This window comes from Prionailurus bengalensis, chromosome D3 (genome assembly GCF_016509475.1).
Source record: "Prionailurus bengalensis isolate Pbe53 chromosome D3, Fcat_Pben_1.1_paternal_pri, whole genome shotgun sequence".
Taxonomy (NCBI): domain Eukaryota; kingdom Metazoa; phylum Chordata; class Mammalia; order Carnivora; family Felidae; genus Prionailurus; species Prionailurus bengalensis.
In genome coordinates, this window is record NC_057356.1 from 79,908,251 (window position 1) to 79,924,752 (window position 16,502).

The 16,502-nt window shown below is 37.5% G+C and overlaps 1 protein-coding gene across 1 annotated transcript in view; it reads right to left on the reverse strand.

The window, feature by feature from the left end:
* PIGN (phosphatidylinositol glycan anchor biosynthesis class N) overlaps positions 1 to 16,502 on the reverse strand; it is a 105,037-nt gene that overhangs the window by 31,328 nt on the left and 57,207 nt on the right. Inside the window, 7 exon segments of the mRNA XM_043559018.1 lie at positions 1,864 to 1,966; positions 4,531 to 4,639; positions 7,202 to 7,310; positions 10,267 to 10,358; positions 11,273 to 11,365; positions 11,470 to 11,569; positions 14,183 to 14,322. Coding sequence (XP_043414953.1) covers positions 1,864 to 1,966; positions 4,531 to 4,639; positions 7,202 to 7,310; positions 10,267 to 10,358; positions 11,273 to 11,365; positions 11,470 to 11,569; positions 14,183 to 14,322 — 746 coding nt within the window.

Consider the following 16,502-nt stretch of genomic DNA (forward strand, 5'->3'; position numbering starts at 1 on the left):
ACAAGATCTATTTTTAGATTTGTTTGTATTTCTTAAATCTTCTACACATTCGTTTACGTTTGTTTATTGCTTTAGAATGTGAAGTTTCAAAACAGAAGAGGGATTACTGATTATTAAGTGACTACGAAGAAGCTGGCACATATCTCTGGACCCTCTCAAACACGTACTTTCTTTTTTTTTAATTATTTTTTTAATGTTTATTTATTTTTGAGAGAGAGAGAAATATAAATGTTTATTTATATTTTGAGAGAGAGAAAAAGCATGAGTGAGGGAGGGGCAGAGAGAGAGAGGGAGACACAGATTCCGAAGCAGGCTCCAGGCTCCGAGCTGTCACTACAGAGCCTGACGTGGGGCTCGAACTCATGAACCGCGAGATCATGACTGGAGCCTAAGTCGGATGCTTAACCAATGGAGCCACCCAGATGCTCCTCAAACACATACTTTCTTAAGGCGACCTCTAGGTATGATCTCTTAATGAAACTCATGGTCACCCCAAAATGCTGGGTTAGAATAGAAATGATTTTACCTTTTGTCTTCTTATCCAGGCTAAAAACTAATTCATAGAAACTTTGATGGATTCTTATTGTAACTAAATTATTTATCCTGAAATTTCACCAATGAAGGGGAAAAGAATGAACAGTTTTAAGGTCACCTTATGTTTATCACTTTTGAGTAAGAACATGCTGACAGACTTCAAGCTTAATTTGAAAATCCAAAGTTCTAAGTCTCAAAGCAAGCCCCTCTTAAGATCTTATGAGGTAACTGGTGAAAATTTCCATGTTGCTTATATTACATCTTCACAGCTGTGCTCCAGATCTGGGTATGCAGGGAGAAAGGAAGGCAGGAGGTGTGAGGAGCTCTGGTAAGGGAAGGTTTTGCACCCTTCTGGATCATCTCTTATCCGAGGACTACAAGAACTCCCAGGGCCTAGGCCACTAATAATGTTAGGGTCTACTATGAAAAGATTTTTGAGAACATCCCTCTAATTCTGAATTAGGACAACCAAGTTTCCCAAAGAATAAACCTACGTCTTGAACCCAAAATAGCTTTACAAAAGCATCTACACTGGGAATAACCTGTTGATAGCACAGGGAATCCCTAGGTTTAGTCTACTTGAGATCAAGATCCTATATTTGGACCAAATTTAGCCCAAGTGAGTAGTGGTGATTTGAGCTGTCTGTTGTATCCAGTGTTGTTATAATGTACATATTTCTCACCCTCATCAGCATTTAAGTAAGGATGAAATAAAATTCAAAGGCAAGTAAAGAATCCTTTTCTTCAAAAGCAGGCGGGACGATTATATCACTGTTTCACGGACTTCTAGAGAACACTTCAAGCTGCTAGTTTTTGTGTTTGTTTTACAAGAAAATGTAAATCTTAAATAAAAATGGGCTCTTTAATTTCTGGGAAAATATTCTGAAAGTTTCTGAATCGAAAGAAATATTTGGACTATGGTATACATAAGACTAAAGATTACAAGAAAAGATATATTCAACTAAGAACAGACAAATCAAGGCATCATTTGAAGTGCACATAAGTAATGTCACAGAGCTACAGTTCTTCCAAGTCCTTGTTTGAGACTTTAAGTTTCTCCATAATCAACCAGAACTTTCTAACACTGTAGTAAAATGACATTTTAGCAACTCCAGGAAATAAAAAGACAACGACAACAGGCAATACTATGAAAATAAGAAAACAACAGATTTAAGATCAAGTCATATACAGTTCTTATGAAGCAGAAAATATTTCTAATTTTCTCAAGATTTACACATACTTCATTTCCAGAGGTAAAATAGTCAAAGAGAAATGTCCATATCATTTAAAACTTGCTACTAAAAATTAAGCTTTAAAACCAGTGCATACCCTGTGCTTAGCAGTATGTAGGTTGACATCAAGGAAAGAAGAATGCTAAACAACCGCTCGAAGAGACTTGTGGGACTCAGCAGTGGCAGGACGAGGGAAAAGGCTGCAATAAACAAAGGAGGGTAGTGTCAGTACAGCCAGCACAATGGACATGAGTTCAGACGCACTGATCCTAGGATCATTTATAGCAGCTATTGTTTCTGTGACCTCTCAATTGGGCTACACTTGTCCTAATCATTTTTGTAAGAAATTTGAAACTTGAACATTTTTTTGAAGTTTATTTATTTATTTCAAGAGAGAGACAGAGGGAGCAAGTGGGGAAGAGGCAGAGAGAGAGAGAGAGTGAGAGAGAGAAAGAGAGAGACAGAGAGAGAATCCCAAGCAGGCTCTGTGCTGTCAGTGTGGAACCAGACGCGGGACTTGAACTCAACAAACTGTGAGGTCATGACCTGAGTCAAAACCAAGAGTCAGATGCTTAAACAACTGAGCCACCCAGGCACCCCTGAAAATTCTCGGACAGAGAAAACAGAGCGTGAGTGGGGGAGAGGAAGAGAGAGAGGGAGACAGAATCCAAAGCAGGCTCCAGCCACAGAGCCTGACTCGGGGCTCGTGCTCACTGACCACGAGGTCATGACCTGAGCCAAAGTTGGATACTCAACCGACTGAGCCACCCAGGCACCCCAAGAAGGAGAGATTCTTAAAGGAGAATGCTGAGAACCTCTGGTAAGTGCAGTGTGAGTACTGGAGCTAGAAAATCATCAATTTTATAGCCATCGTGACAAAAACTGGATCAGGAAAGACTTATGAATGGATGCTACATCTAGGGAAAATTTTGATGAGCATATTTGATGGCCTTAGAGTGTGTCCCCACAGACAGCTTATTAGTTGCAGGGAGAGGGAGAAACAGTAAATATACAGTGAAAAAACTGGGCAACACCTTGATGGGGTGATGGAAATTGACATCAACAATGAGGGACAGATAGAGACCATGAGCCTATAAATGTGACCTAAGAAGGGCACAGCATCGCTTATGCAGCATGCTTGCCGACAATGCATAACTCCAATTTAATTACAAAGAAACATCAGACAAATTCAAACTGAGTAACAGGCCATTGTAGGGTAGGGCCTGTGGTTGGTTATATTCTTCAAAATGTCAATGTCATAAAAGACAAAGAAAGAAAAAAATGCCACGACCGTTGCTGGGTCAACTGAAAAATTACTATAAGGATGGTAGAATAGATAAAAGTACTGAATATGGTCTTCAAAAAATTGTGCACATACACACATTCATAAACACAGATGAGGGACAAGCATTTGACGTGGAGGATGGCTTTCTGTAATTCTGGTAAGTGCACTAGTTTTTAAACCTTTTTAGAAGTTTTAGAGATTTCAAAATGAGATATAATGCCATGCGCACAAATTGCGTTTTCTTTGCTTCTCTTCTGCCCTGTGGTTTACCCTTCGGTGGGTAAGAAAACCGAGGAAGTGAGCCAGGCTGCGCTGTAAAGGAATGAGGAAAAGCTGGGTTGCTACTACGTCTATCGGACCCCCAACTTGCCATATATGGTTTCCGCTGGTGTGTGCTAACTGTGTATTTGTGAAGTTATACACTATGACACAGAGACTTCCCTTTAATGTTATAGTTCTCGCTCAGAGTTTTTGTTTTTTCTGGGGATTTAAAAACTAACATGTCCTATGAGAGAGATCATCACTTATAAGTCACCACACTAGAATATTACCACTCCTTCCTTGCAGAATATAAGCTCCAGGAGGGCAGGGATTTGGTCCACCTTTATTATTCTCAGGGAAAAAAATAGTGCCAGAACATAGTACAAACTGAACACATTTTTTTTTTCTAATGAAGGAGCAGTCATTAATATTGTTTAGGCAGAATGAACATAAATAGTAACTTCATTAAATCAAGATAACTGACGGCCTGCCCTTCATCAATTTTACAGTAAGTTCCATCCAAAGATGGAACAACAAAAATCATTAAAAAAAAAAAAAAAAAAAAAAAAGGAGGTTACACTGCATGCCACATTATTCACAAGTATCACAAAGTGTCTTTTTTTTTTTTTTTTTTTTTTTTTTTTTTTTTTTTAAATGAAAAACCTGGACTTCAAGCTTGTCCTGGTCCTCTAGCTGGAAGAAAAACCCTACATCCTTAAATTACACTTGTTTTCTCCACATGCACATTTCGGGATCCTTAAGCAAAGGTACTACAGAGGAATGTGTTTTGAAAATTTTAACTGGCTTTATAAAATGTGTAATGTGTTGGGAAGTGACTAATCAATGTTATTTTCAGCAAGGGAAATACAGATAAAATTGAACTGTTTCTTAGTCCCTGTGTAAGAATGGAGAATTTATGAACTGACATGAAATTTCAGGATAAGAATCTCTTCTCTTCTGGAATCACTTAGACTTTGATCAGATGTGAATAAATGCATAGCCTTAGTATCAGGCCAATCATATTCTATCAAGTAATTCTTATTAACACATCAGTGGAGACAAACGTTCTAATTTTCTTTGTCAAATTCTACCATGAGGTAAAAATAATCACTGGTTATTATTATTTTCATTCAACAAAATTATTTCTTTCAATAACAAGAATATAGATGTAAATGGATAACTTTATGTAACGTTAACTCATTTAATTTGACCTCTTACCTAATATTAGCCAGCTAATGATCTGATTTAGAAGAGGCAGTCCTTGTTTCTTGCGTAGACTGCTGTGGGTGCTATAGGTAACACACATAGAAAGCACTATGCTCAGCATCTGAAAACAAATACAAACACACAAAGAAAAGAGAAGGTGGTGAGAGACTAATTTATATACAAAAAGAATACTTAGGAAAGTGCTTCAACAACTGGAATCTAGCCCCAAGGCTATTGACATTGGACCGGCTCACCCTCTTGCAGCAAGGCTACAAGTTAGAACTTTGTACTAGGCAGACGCCCTCCTTTACAAGCATGAAATGAGGCATTTTACACTTTCAACAACAGTTTGGTATACGTGATCACACTGTATCTATTTAGAAATATTCATTATTGGGGCGCCTGGGTGGCTCAGTTGGTTAAGCGGCCGACTTCAGCTCAGGTCATGATCTCACGCTCCGTGAGTTCGAGCCCCGCGTCGGGCTCTGTGCTGACAGCTCAGAGCCTGGAGCCCGCTTCAGATTCTGTGTCTCCCTCTCTCTCTGTCCCTCCGCTGCTCATGCTCTGTCTCTCTCTGTCTCAAAAATAAATAAAAACATTAAAAAAAACTTAAAAAAAAAAAAGGAAATATTCATTATTAACTCTGAAGATTTCCTAAATCATGGAAACGCAAATGGTGCGACGTGGTTAAGTGTCTTCCACCTCTGGCCCTTGCCCAGTCATATCCATTGATTCAACACATATTTGTGGCCTGAATGTTCACCTGGTACTGGGAACACAAGGAGGTACAGTACTCTTCAGGGAATATATACAAACTAGTGGAGAACTGGGAAACTCTGGCTTGGAGGCTGTTTTCAGAAATACTGTTTGGTGAGAACATGGTCACTCCCGTTCATTTATGTGTCGCCCACAGCTCCCTTTGCACTACAGTAGCAGGGTGGAGAATTCACAACAGACTCCATACAACCCACAAGCTTAAAATACTTAGTTATGGCTCTTTAGAAAATTGTTCGCTAATCTCTGAACTAGAAGATTAACTGCCATTTTAAGAAATGACATAAGCTACGGCTGTAAATAAACTCTTAGAGATCAGATTAGCAACCTCCTCACCAATCCTTGAGATACATTAATTTCTCTTATATTTTCAGTGAATTTAGAAAAAATGCTGTTGAGTAAGTTATGACACAATCCTAGTATCCTTTCAATTGTAAGATGCATTCTGTCAGAGATGTTAAAATGTTAAAAGATATCTGTCTTGGAACCACCAAAAATATGCTATACAATAGAGCAATTAATGCAAATTAATAAAGTTAACATAAAAAAGAAATTTCATAACAGATTTACCTTATATTCAGGGCTACTTATAAAAAGCCCGTAAGAATTTTAACATATTTGCTCCTATAGAGTGGGATCCAGAAACATTCACTTCTGTCAAAGTATTCATAATTATATGTGAATTCTGTCAAAGTTACCTATGGGCTTTAGTGTAAAGCCAGTGAGTGTACCGTTTTTTTAAAAAATTTTTTTAACATTTATTTATTATTGAGAGACAGAGAGACACAGAGCATGAGCAGGGGAGGGGTAGAGAGAGGGGGAGACACAGAATCTGAAGTAGGCTCCAGGCTCTGAGCTGTCAGCACAGAGCCCGACGCGGGGCTCGAACTCACAAACTGTGAAATCATGACCTGAGACGAAGTCGGTCGCCTAACCAACTGAGCCACCCAGGTGCCCCAATACCATTTAAAATGAAATATGTGTTCCAATGTCTCAACAGGACATTTGACAAAATACTTCTTCTCTTTTTATGTTTTCTGTTGTTCTCCAAGAATAAATTAACATCTTTTAAGTGTTGTATATTTTTATTTTGGAGTATTCTTGGCTTTATTTTCTATTATCCTAAGCTTTGTTCTGAGGAAATTTTTTGAGAAAACTCCTGTAAGTTTTCTTTTGTCAGTGGTCTGGATGTGGTTTTTAATTTTTTTTTTTTTTTTTTTTTTTTTTAGTGTTAAAAGAACAAACAAGTGGTTTCCATGCTTATGTAGAAAACAGCTATCATTTTACAGAATATGACATTATATATTCTCCAATTCTCACAACCCTATATTAGAGAGTATCTCTACAGATTGAAAACAGACTGAAGCTAAACAGACTGAAAATCACACATCTAGTATACAGTATAACTAACTGGGAATTGACTCGATTTTGAAACATCAAGTTCAAAGTTCTTTTTGTCACAGCAAAGCCAACAACCAAGGTGAAGTCAACTTTCTCCTGGCACGTCATCTGAAGTCTTAAACAGACTATTCTTCATGTAAACATACTCAGAGGTTGCTCTCACTTCAAAGATTACCTTTGTCCTGACTCAAATGAGAGCAACACAGAATCTCAGTCCAGAGGAGGCCATTTCGAGTTCAACTTTTTTGGTCAATACGGATGCTTCTCAGGTCTCCTTAATCTCTGTTCGCTTGGCATCTCTGGGCTATCTCCTGCTGAACTTTTTGCTATTTCATACCTTTTAGAGAATGTATTTCCATATGATATCTTACACAGAAAATTTTCTTCCCAACTGGCAGATACTGAGTAATGTAAACATGATGGCATCTTAAGAACATCATTAAATACAACCATAAGATATATTTTGGTATGTCATTAGCATGACATGGTGTTGAAATGTGTAACTGACCTGAAATAGATGTAACAATAGCTCTTCATTTATAAAACTGTCTTTTCTTTTTATGAGAGATGTTAAAACACACAGGGATAGCAGAAGAACCAGCAAGCCTGCGCCCATCCTGTTTTAAAACACAATTCACAATTTCAAATTTTCTTGATATATTTACTGAACACATATCATATAAAAATATTAGACATTTTACTCTAACGTAGACCCTCCGTATCAGTCATTTGGTTTTATCAAGATGAAACAGGTATAACAGGAATGAAAATCTGAGGATGAAGATACACGAGGGATGGGGTTATTTTTAACTTCTCACAATTTTTTAGGTATCTTTACCTTATTTCTTGACTTCGATTTTTTTTTTGATGTTTATGCATACCAGCCACCACAATTCTTAGGCTGACTTGGACAAGTTTACAGAAAACAATATAAAAAATAGTTAAACGTATCATCACTATCTACAATATAAACTTTCTGACTATACTATGAGCACTTACTCATACCAAAAAGGATCAACATTTCTAATCCTTAGTGTTGCCGGGAGGAAAAAATGGTTCCTTCTATTATTAACCTTTAGCCAGCGGCTCCTGGGTAAAGGAAGGGTAGGGAAGAGGTCACAAAGGCAGCAATGCAAGTGAGGCATTTGTACAGTACGGAGACCACAAATTATAGTTTTTCAAGAGCACTAGGTATAGTATGGTTCCTGAAGCTGCAGGAAACTGGTATCAAGGAAATGGTGTACTGATGTCGAGTTCTATTTCTCACCTCCCAAAAATCTGAGTAACATAGGACAACTGAAATTAGATTGAGTGCAGAATCTGGAGGCAGGCAACATGACAACAAAGAGAAAAGGAGTTGGTTAAAAAGAAGTAAGAAAGAGCAAAAAGCAGGGCTAAAAATAAATGCAAAGCAGGAATTCCTAGGAAAATGCTTATTTGTTTTTGTTTGAAGTCTTTGAGAATTCTAAGGGGACAAAGTAGTTATACATTCAGCATGGATTACCATTAAAACTTATGAAAACAGCCATCTATGGTCAAGATACTTTGCTTTTTCTTTTTCTAAAAAATAATTTGGTATTTTAATTCATTGGCAAATATGATTTTATTTTATTTTACTTATTTAAAAAAAATTTTTAATGTTTATTTATTTTTGAGAGAGAGAGACAGAGACAGGGTGTGAGTGGAGGAGGGGCAGAGAGAGAGGGAGACAAAGAATCCGAAGCAGGCTCCAGGCTCCGAGCTGCCAGCACAGAGTCTGACGTGGGACTCGAACCCACGAACTGTGAGATTATGACCCAAGCCGAAGTCAGACGCTTAACCGACTAAGCTACCCAGATGCCCCTATGATTTTACTTTAGAGAACTTAAGAGGAATATTATAGCCATGTGATTTTTTTGCTTTTTCTTTTAATTTTATCCTTAAATGTTTCACATATCTATCTTTGCAAGTGTCTAAAGAAGGGAGGTGAGGTGAGAGATCAAATGGAGGGTAGAAATTTCTCCATGAACCAGGAGTCAAAATAAAGAAGTTGCAAAAATAGCTACCAGAACACCAACACAAAGTTAAATCACTGAAGAATTTAAATTAAGATGCATAGAGGGAGAAAACATAATTTTTAAAAATACAAATTAGATTTCTCATGTTTTAACAAGTTTGCCTCCTGAATTCAACTTTAGTAAAATATGCAAGTAGCAAATTTCTATGGAGACCATTTCTATAATCTCTTATTTTAGCATATAAAAACTGCTCAACTGTGTCAACACTGCTTGAGCAGGACAGAAAGGCAGAGACTGACCAAAGCAGAGAAAGGGACTTTGTAAAGACAAGAGGAGAGCTCACAAGAAACATGAAGCAAAAAATAAATGAAAATATTGGAACTCATCTTCTCACAGGCTATTATAGTTTATGACAGATGCAAAATATTTTTACTTCGTAACACTTATTAATAAAGTATGGCTTAGAAGTATGGTCTTAGAGTTCAATGCAATTTATTTTGGGCTCTGCTAATAAATAAACTTTATGGAATAATTCCACTTATTCCATACTGGTATTTCACAGAAATGAGATAAAAATGTGTTCATTGACAAATAACACACACTCAAAAATTAACACCTACTTTTAAAAAGTATCAATCGTTTAGTTAATCTTCCTTCAGTCAAAAAAAAGATACATTCATCTATTAAAGATCATGTTAAGACGCTAAAAAGAATTGTTTATACAGAGTTCAAAAGAAAGTAACAGATGGGCGCCTGGGTGGCTCAGTCGGTTGAGCATCTGACTTCAGCTCAGATCATGATCCTGCAGTTCGTGAGTTCCAGCTCTGTGTCAGGCTCTGTGCTGGCAGCTCAGAGCCTGAAGCCTGCTTTGGATTTGTGTCTCCATCTCTCTCTGCCCCTCCCCTGCTCTCTCTTTCTCTCTCTCTCAAAAATAAACATTAAAAAAAGTAACAGAGATGATTATATGATTAGAAAATGAGAGGGACTCTTACATGAAGCAAAGATCATTTAGCCTGCCGAGCACAGACATGCGTATGTGAGAACACACTCACACACACACACACACACACACACACACAGAGCCAGTTGAAGTGACTAAACATGGTAAAGCCATCAAAGTACAGAGCTCCCTCCCCTAGAGATCATTACATGCAGATTAGGAGAGACTTTCATTTTTCTAAGACATTTAAAGCTTAGACATGCTCAAAGGCAAAGACAGAGGTTAGTCTATCAGTGGCTTTTCGATCTTTACATTTTTGGCAACCGAACATTTTTCATATGAAACCTTTTACTGATTCCTTAATATACAAAAGCCTCTAGACTTCTTTTTTTTGGAATTTTAAATTATCACTGTTTGGCCCAATTTCGCTTTTTTGAAGGCCCAGAAGTATCTCCAGGGAGCTTTAATGCTTCTCAGAGTCTGAGCCAAAATTATCACCAATGGTCTGATATTAGTATTTTAAGTTCTGGTTTATTCACTAGTTTGTTTTGAAACTCATGACCAAGATTAGGCTCATATTTCATAGTGCTTGAGAAAAACAATTATATTGAAAAGAAAAGAAAATATTGTTCATACACTAGAAAGATATCTGGCTTTCGTCCTACAACGGGCATCAGTGGGAACACTGCCAGGAGCAAAGAGAAGAAAATCCAACTCAGTGAGATGCTCTAAAATAAATAAAAAAGTTATCTTTAGACAAATATGGTAAAGAAAATAGTCTTTAGTGTTTCATAGACTGCACTCCTGTAAAGATTAGATGCGAAGCCTTATAGCTGTTTAAAAAATAATACAGTTACTACTGGTGAGAGATCTGTTAATAGTAGGTACTGCATTAAATAAAGTCTCACAATAACCTCAAGAGGTAGGGTATATTACTCACAATATTTCAGATGAGGAAACTGAGATCAGAGATGTGAAAGTACATGTACCAGGTCTATGACTAGTAAATGAAACAGCCAGGATTGAAACGTGGGTCATATTTCCTAGCAAGTACTTCCATCAATTTATGTTATACCATACACTGATAATATCTATAAGAAAGCTGGCCTGCAACCATAATCAAGGGATTGAGCTCAGGGGGGAAAGAAGTAAAAGTATGTTTGTAATTAGATCAAGACAAAAAACTATTAATAACGCCATTCGATGGAGAATCCTATAAGTTCTCTCATAGGGTGGAAAGAAGATTATTTCTATCCTCCTGCTACCTCCCTCAAAAAATATCAAAGTGGAAACATGAGGCTATTCTCAGGGCTAGGCGAAAGGTGACTCCTTTGACTTCAGTTCAGAGCACTGCCTCTGAAGCCATTGCATTGCTCTGGACGATACCATCATTTAGATATTTGGTACCAGTTCTGCATCTAGAGTGTTTCAATCACCACACGACCAATTCACTTTGATGTGAAAGTCTATGTGAATCACTGAAACATTAGAGGCAACCGCAGTCCTCCTGTCAAAAGGACCAGGCTCTTCATGTAAGGACACATTCTACTCTTTTCTTTAAAAATGAACAATTCCCTGAGTTAAACACATATCAAAACAAAGTAGCTACTAATCCGTCTAATGTCAAAACAAGTACTTATACCTTTGCTCGAGTCCATAGCTGGGTGATAAATGGCCAACCTGCAAATGCTAGAAGTCCAGCTGTAAGCATGTAGCGGTAGAAAAAACTGAGAACCTAGTAATGCATTCCAAAGAAGAAATGAAAAATGAGGTCATTTAAAAGGAGTTACATATGTATGAAAGAGATCTGAAAATGCTGTAACGTGGTAAATTACTCACTAATATTTCAATTCCCAGGATAAAGACTAACAGGTATCCAACAAAATAACTTGGAGGAACAGTCAACAGTAATGTGACGAAGTCTTGAATAACTTGAAACCTGTTTAACAAGATCATTTATAAAAATATTATTTATACTATATATTGAGCAAAAAAATGAGGTCATATATGATAAAAAATAAAAACTGCGTAAACCTAGAAATCAGGGAATTTTCAATTCATAGGCTATTCAAAAACTAATATAATCTCTAACAGATTTCTTTCAACGGCTTCACTTAACTAAATCTCTTTTTTTGAAACCTAGAAGTATTTCAGAAAAAGTATAATTTCTGAATTAATTTGATAATGATCACAAAAATCTGTTTTTAAAACATAAACATTAATGATAAATCTTTGATTTTAGCTTAAACGTGAGTACATGCAATTACGGATACATTATCAGAAATAAAATACGATGAACTCAAAATGGATTAAAACTGGGAAAAGATTTAAATCCACCAAAGTTAATTTTATATTGAAATCTCAACTGTCTTGATAAAATAAACATATGTTTTCCTAATCTAGGTAGCGAAAAATATTTATTTTTTATTTTTTTAATGTTTATTTATTTTTGAGAGAGACAGAGTCCAAGTGGGGGAGGGGCAGAGAGAGAGGGAGACACAGAATCTGAAGCAGGATCCAGGCTCTGAGCTGTCAGCACAGAGCCCAATGTGGAGCCCAAACCCATGAACCATGAGATCATGACCCGAGCTGAAGTCTGACACTTAACTGACTGAGCCACCCAGGAGCCCCAAGAAGAAAAATTTTTAATGTTTATCTATTTTTGAGAGAAAGAGAGAGAGAGAGAGACAGAGCACGAGTGGGGGAGGGAGAGAGAGAGAGGGAGACACAGAATCTGAAGCAGCCTCCAGGCCCTAAGCTGTCAGCACAGATACCCAACACAGGGCTCGAACCCAAGAACTGTAAGATCATGACCTGAGCTGAAGTCAGAGGCTTAACTGACTCGGCCACCCAGGTGCTCCAGTAGAGAAAATTTTAATTGCACTTTTTCACTGAGCTAAATAACCTTTTCCAAACCCAATTTAAAATGTCACTAATTGTACACTCATTGTAATTAAATGTGAACCCATAACCATTAAACATGTATTACATACTTGAGTACTTTCTGCATTTCATCACTAGAAAAAAAATTTTTTTAGCATTTGTAGTGATTAAGTAGGTAATTATAAAAGCTCAGTATCATTTGGTTTATGATCTTTTTCTGCTTGAAAACAATGGCTACATAATATTATCAAAACTACTAAGGTGCCATGTAGAAAAGAAATGTTAACACCAGTCAAGAGGAGAATGCTTCTTTTGTTCTCAACAGCCGAATAAGCACAGAAAAATAAGAGATGACTTTGTAAAATCATTTAGAAGATTTTACAACAAGATTTTAGAAGAAAGGTGAATTTTTATGTTTTATTTTCTATGTATTTTCAAAAAGATAAAGATAGAACACAACATACATTCAAAAATCACATTTCCTCTTAAAGTTTAAATAGATAAGTCACCTTCATAATTAGGACATTTGATAATTCAGGAGGATTCTGTAGTAGAATAGAAGTTTCTGCAGGGATAAAACTTCCCATTCTAAAAACTTTTAAACCAGAGTGAATGACATTAGAAAAAATCTGATTTAAGTATGTCTATCCAGCAATCCTATTCCTTTCAAACGGAGAAGCAACACTATGGCCTTCTGATAATGTCTTTTTGCCTTATCCTTCTAAATGTTATATTTTAATTTTAAATTTTGGTACTTTTAGTATTTCTATGTTTTTATACTTAAGGATGAAAGATGTGGTCAAATCCGGAGTTAAAAAAAATTAGAATAAAAATACTTATCGTGTCATGACAAACATACTGGCCAACCCTGAATATACCCTTAATTCTGAGCTCTCATTCCCTGGTCTGCTTTCCGGGTCTGGTTTTGCTCAGGGGATGCTTGGACGCCCAAGACTTAAGTTCAAATTCTAGATTACTGGAGCAAATATAGAACAAGATGGGCAATGTGTCCCTCGCTGTCTATGAATGTGAACCAGCCCAATGTTTGAGTGGTTTTATATTTAAGTGCTTGAAGCTCGCCTGGGAGCTCTGCCTCTGATGTTTTCTACAGCAGTAAGAACGCATTTTACTTCCAGCCTGTGAGGAGGCACTTCAAGGAGGACCTGTGGCACCCGTGAACAATATCCACCATTCTGTGTGTTCACATTACTAGTGTGGATTTAATTACCAGCTCCGTTTATCTAGGTTTACATGATAGCTAGGAAAGGAAGGGCAAAAAAATGTGTGGAAAGAAAACATGTAAATTTCCTTGTGAAACCCGAAGATACACTGGAATCTGAGATGATAAGACAAATTCAAGATATAAGTTCCTCCTGGCATAGTACTGTCAATATTAATTACTCTATGTTTAGTCCAGATGTTTCTTAGAAAAGGTACACAAAGAAGGGAACGAGGTCAATACAACCTCACGGCAGTAAGGGAAAGGTAAAACAAAAAAAGACGTTTATATGCCACTTTCCTTCTGCTATCAATGAAGTGAGAGGGCTCAGAAATTGGAGGGCATTATAACTATCTCTGATGATTTATGCTACAGAAATCTAATGCACTTTAAACATAGATTTCACTGTCAGCGAAGTGCAAAATAAGACAGCATGGGAGTGTTACTTACTCTCTTAGAACCGCATACCATATTGGCACTGGCAACAAACAATATATGTAATAAGTCCAGGGACAGCCTTGAAGCAGCAGGAAAAATGCTACAAAAACACCAATAGCTATACAACTACATGACAGGAGGTGGCTTGGTTTCTGAAAATCAAACAGAACATTGAAACACTTCTAAATTCATGCTGATTGACAGGTTTTTAAAAGAGATTTTACAAAGTGAAGACATCTATTACATGATTAATTGAAGAACTGCATTTAAAAAAAACCTGTCATTGGAGAAGCATTATTACAGGAAGAAAAAGCTGGCTATTCTGAAATTGTTGCTATTAGGCAATTCTCCATTTAAAAGTGACTATGTTCCTCAAGTTTGTCTGCGAGTAACTTGTTTGGAACTCTGAACATATTTCTCCTTAGTAACAATCTTATAAATGTTGATCGAGCTCCCTCACCAGCTCACAAAAGCTCATTTAATCCACAATAAACTGTGGGACTTAATCTTCATTTGGAACAATGCTTCTATCTATTCAAACTCCAACTTGACACGCTGCCCACGTTTCTCTCTCCACTGCCCAACCACAGTGTGTTCATTCAGTCGTATCTTCTCTTCCCAACCACCTGCCAAACAAGAAAGGAGTTCCCCAATGTGAGTCACGAGTGATGGCCTCCATGGGCTGTGCATGCCCGTGGGTGCTCTGGGCCAGGAGTAATGAAGCAAGCTTCAGGGATAGACATCCCGACGATTGGAAACAAACGCACCTATGGAAAGCTGTGATGCTAAGAACAACCACAGAGGAAAAACACAGGAATGGAGGGTAATATGGCATTCTCTTTTCTCTGTCCTTTGTTTTGTCTGTTTTCCCCTTGCTTTGCCAGCCAAAGCTAAATAAGGTGAGAATTAAGAATTACTCATTGTAGTAGAAGCCTTGTGGGGGAGAGAGACAAGAGGGTTATTTTCCTCTTTATAATTCCTCCTTACTGGCACAAAATGTCACCAGAAAGGAAGTAAAAAACAAGGATAAATTAGGACAGTTGGAAAAAGGAAGGTGAGACACAGCAATGTGATTAAGAGTGTAGAACTACACAGATCAGAATTCAAATTCTGGTTCAGTCAAAGTCCAAAACTATCCCGAGACTCAATTTCATCCCATTTATAAAATGGGAGTAATAATTCCATACCTATTTGTCAAGGTTGGTAACGCTTAAATGAGATTATGTAGAGCTTAACAAAATGCCCGGAATATTATAACAGCTTAATACGTAATGGCTGCTGCTATTACCTTCGTTTTTATTCTCTCCTCCCTACTTCTCTGCACTAGTCCCAGCAGGTGCTGTAGAAATCTGAAGGTGAATGGAACTGGAAATGGAGATGTGTGACACAGCATGGGGGACCCATAGCAAGGGGCAAATCTCAAACAGATGTGGAGATGGAGTCTCTAAAGCTGAAGGTGGCTGAGGCATGCATTCATCATTTAAGAGATGACACTGGTTTCATAGCATATTGAGAATAGGAAAATAATAACAAAAGAAGTTTAAAAGAGTACATTATGGGGCGCCTGGGCGGCTCAGTCGCTTAAGCATCCAACTCTTGCTTTCAGCTCAGGTCATGATCTCACAGTTTCATGGGTTCAAGCCCTGCGATGGGCTCTGTGCTGGCAGTGCAGAGCCTGCTTGGGATTCTCTCTCTCTCCCTCTCTCTCTGCCCCTTCCCCACTCATGCTCTCTCTCTCTCAAAATAAATAAATAAACTTAAAAAAAAAACAAAAAGAAATGAGTACCTAAAAAAACATTTTTGAGGGATTTTCTAGAGTCAGTATAATATGGTATAATAATCTAATCCTTTGATATCTAAAATATACATTATCAATGATATTCACTCATAGGAAACGAAATCATAAAGAATTCAGTTCAACTGAAGTAGAGATTGAAAGGTGTTTTTTTTTTTAAAGCTTATTTCTTTATTTTGAGAGAGAGAGAGAGATAGACAGCATGCCAGTGCATGAGATGGAAGAAGCAGAAAGAGAGGGAGAGAATCCCAACCAGACTCCACGCTTTTAGCACGGAGCCCAACATGGGGCTCAGTCCCACCAATTGTGAGATCGTGACCCGAGCTGAAATCAAGAGTCGGACACTTAACCAACTGAGCCACCCAGGTGCCCCAAAGGCTTTTAAATAGTAAGAGTGGGGGTACGTTTTCTACTTCCTCATGAATTGACTCCCCACCTTCCTTAGCTCCTCAAAACACAATTAATGATAACAAACCATGCTGGCGCACTATGATGACTCTTCCCTCCAATGAGCACTTACTAAGCTGCACACTCTGG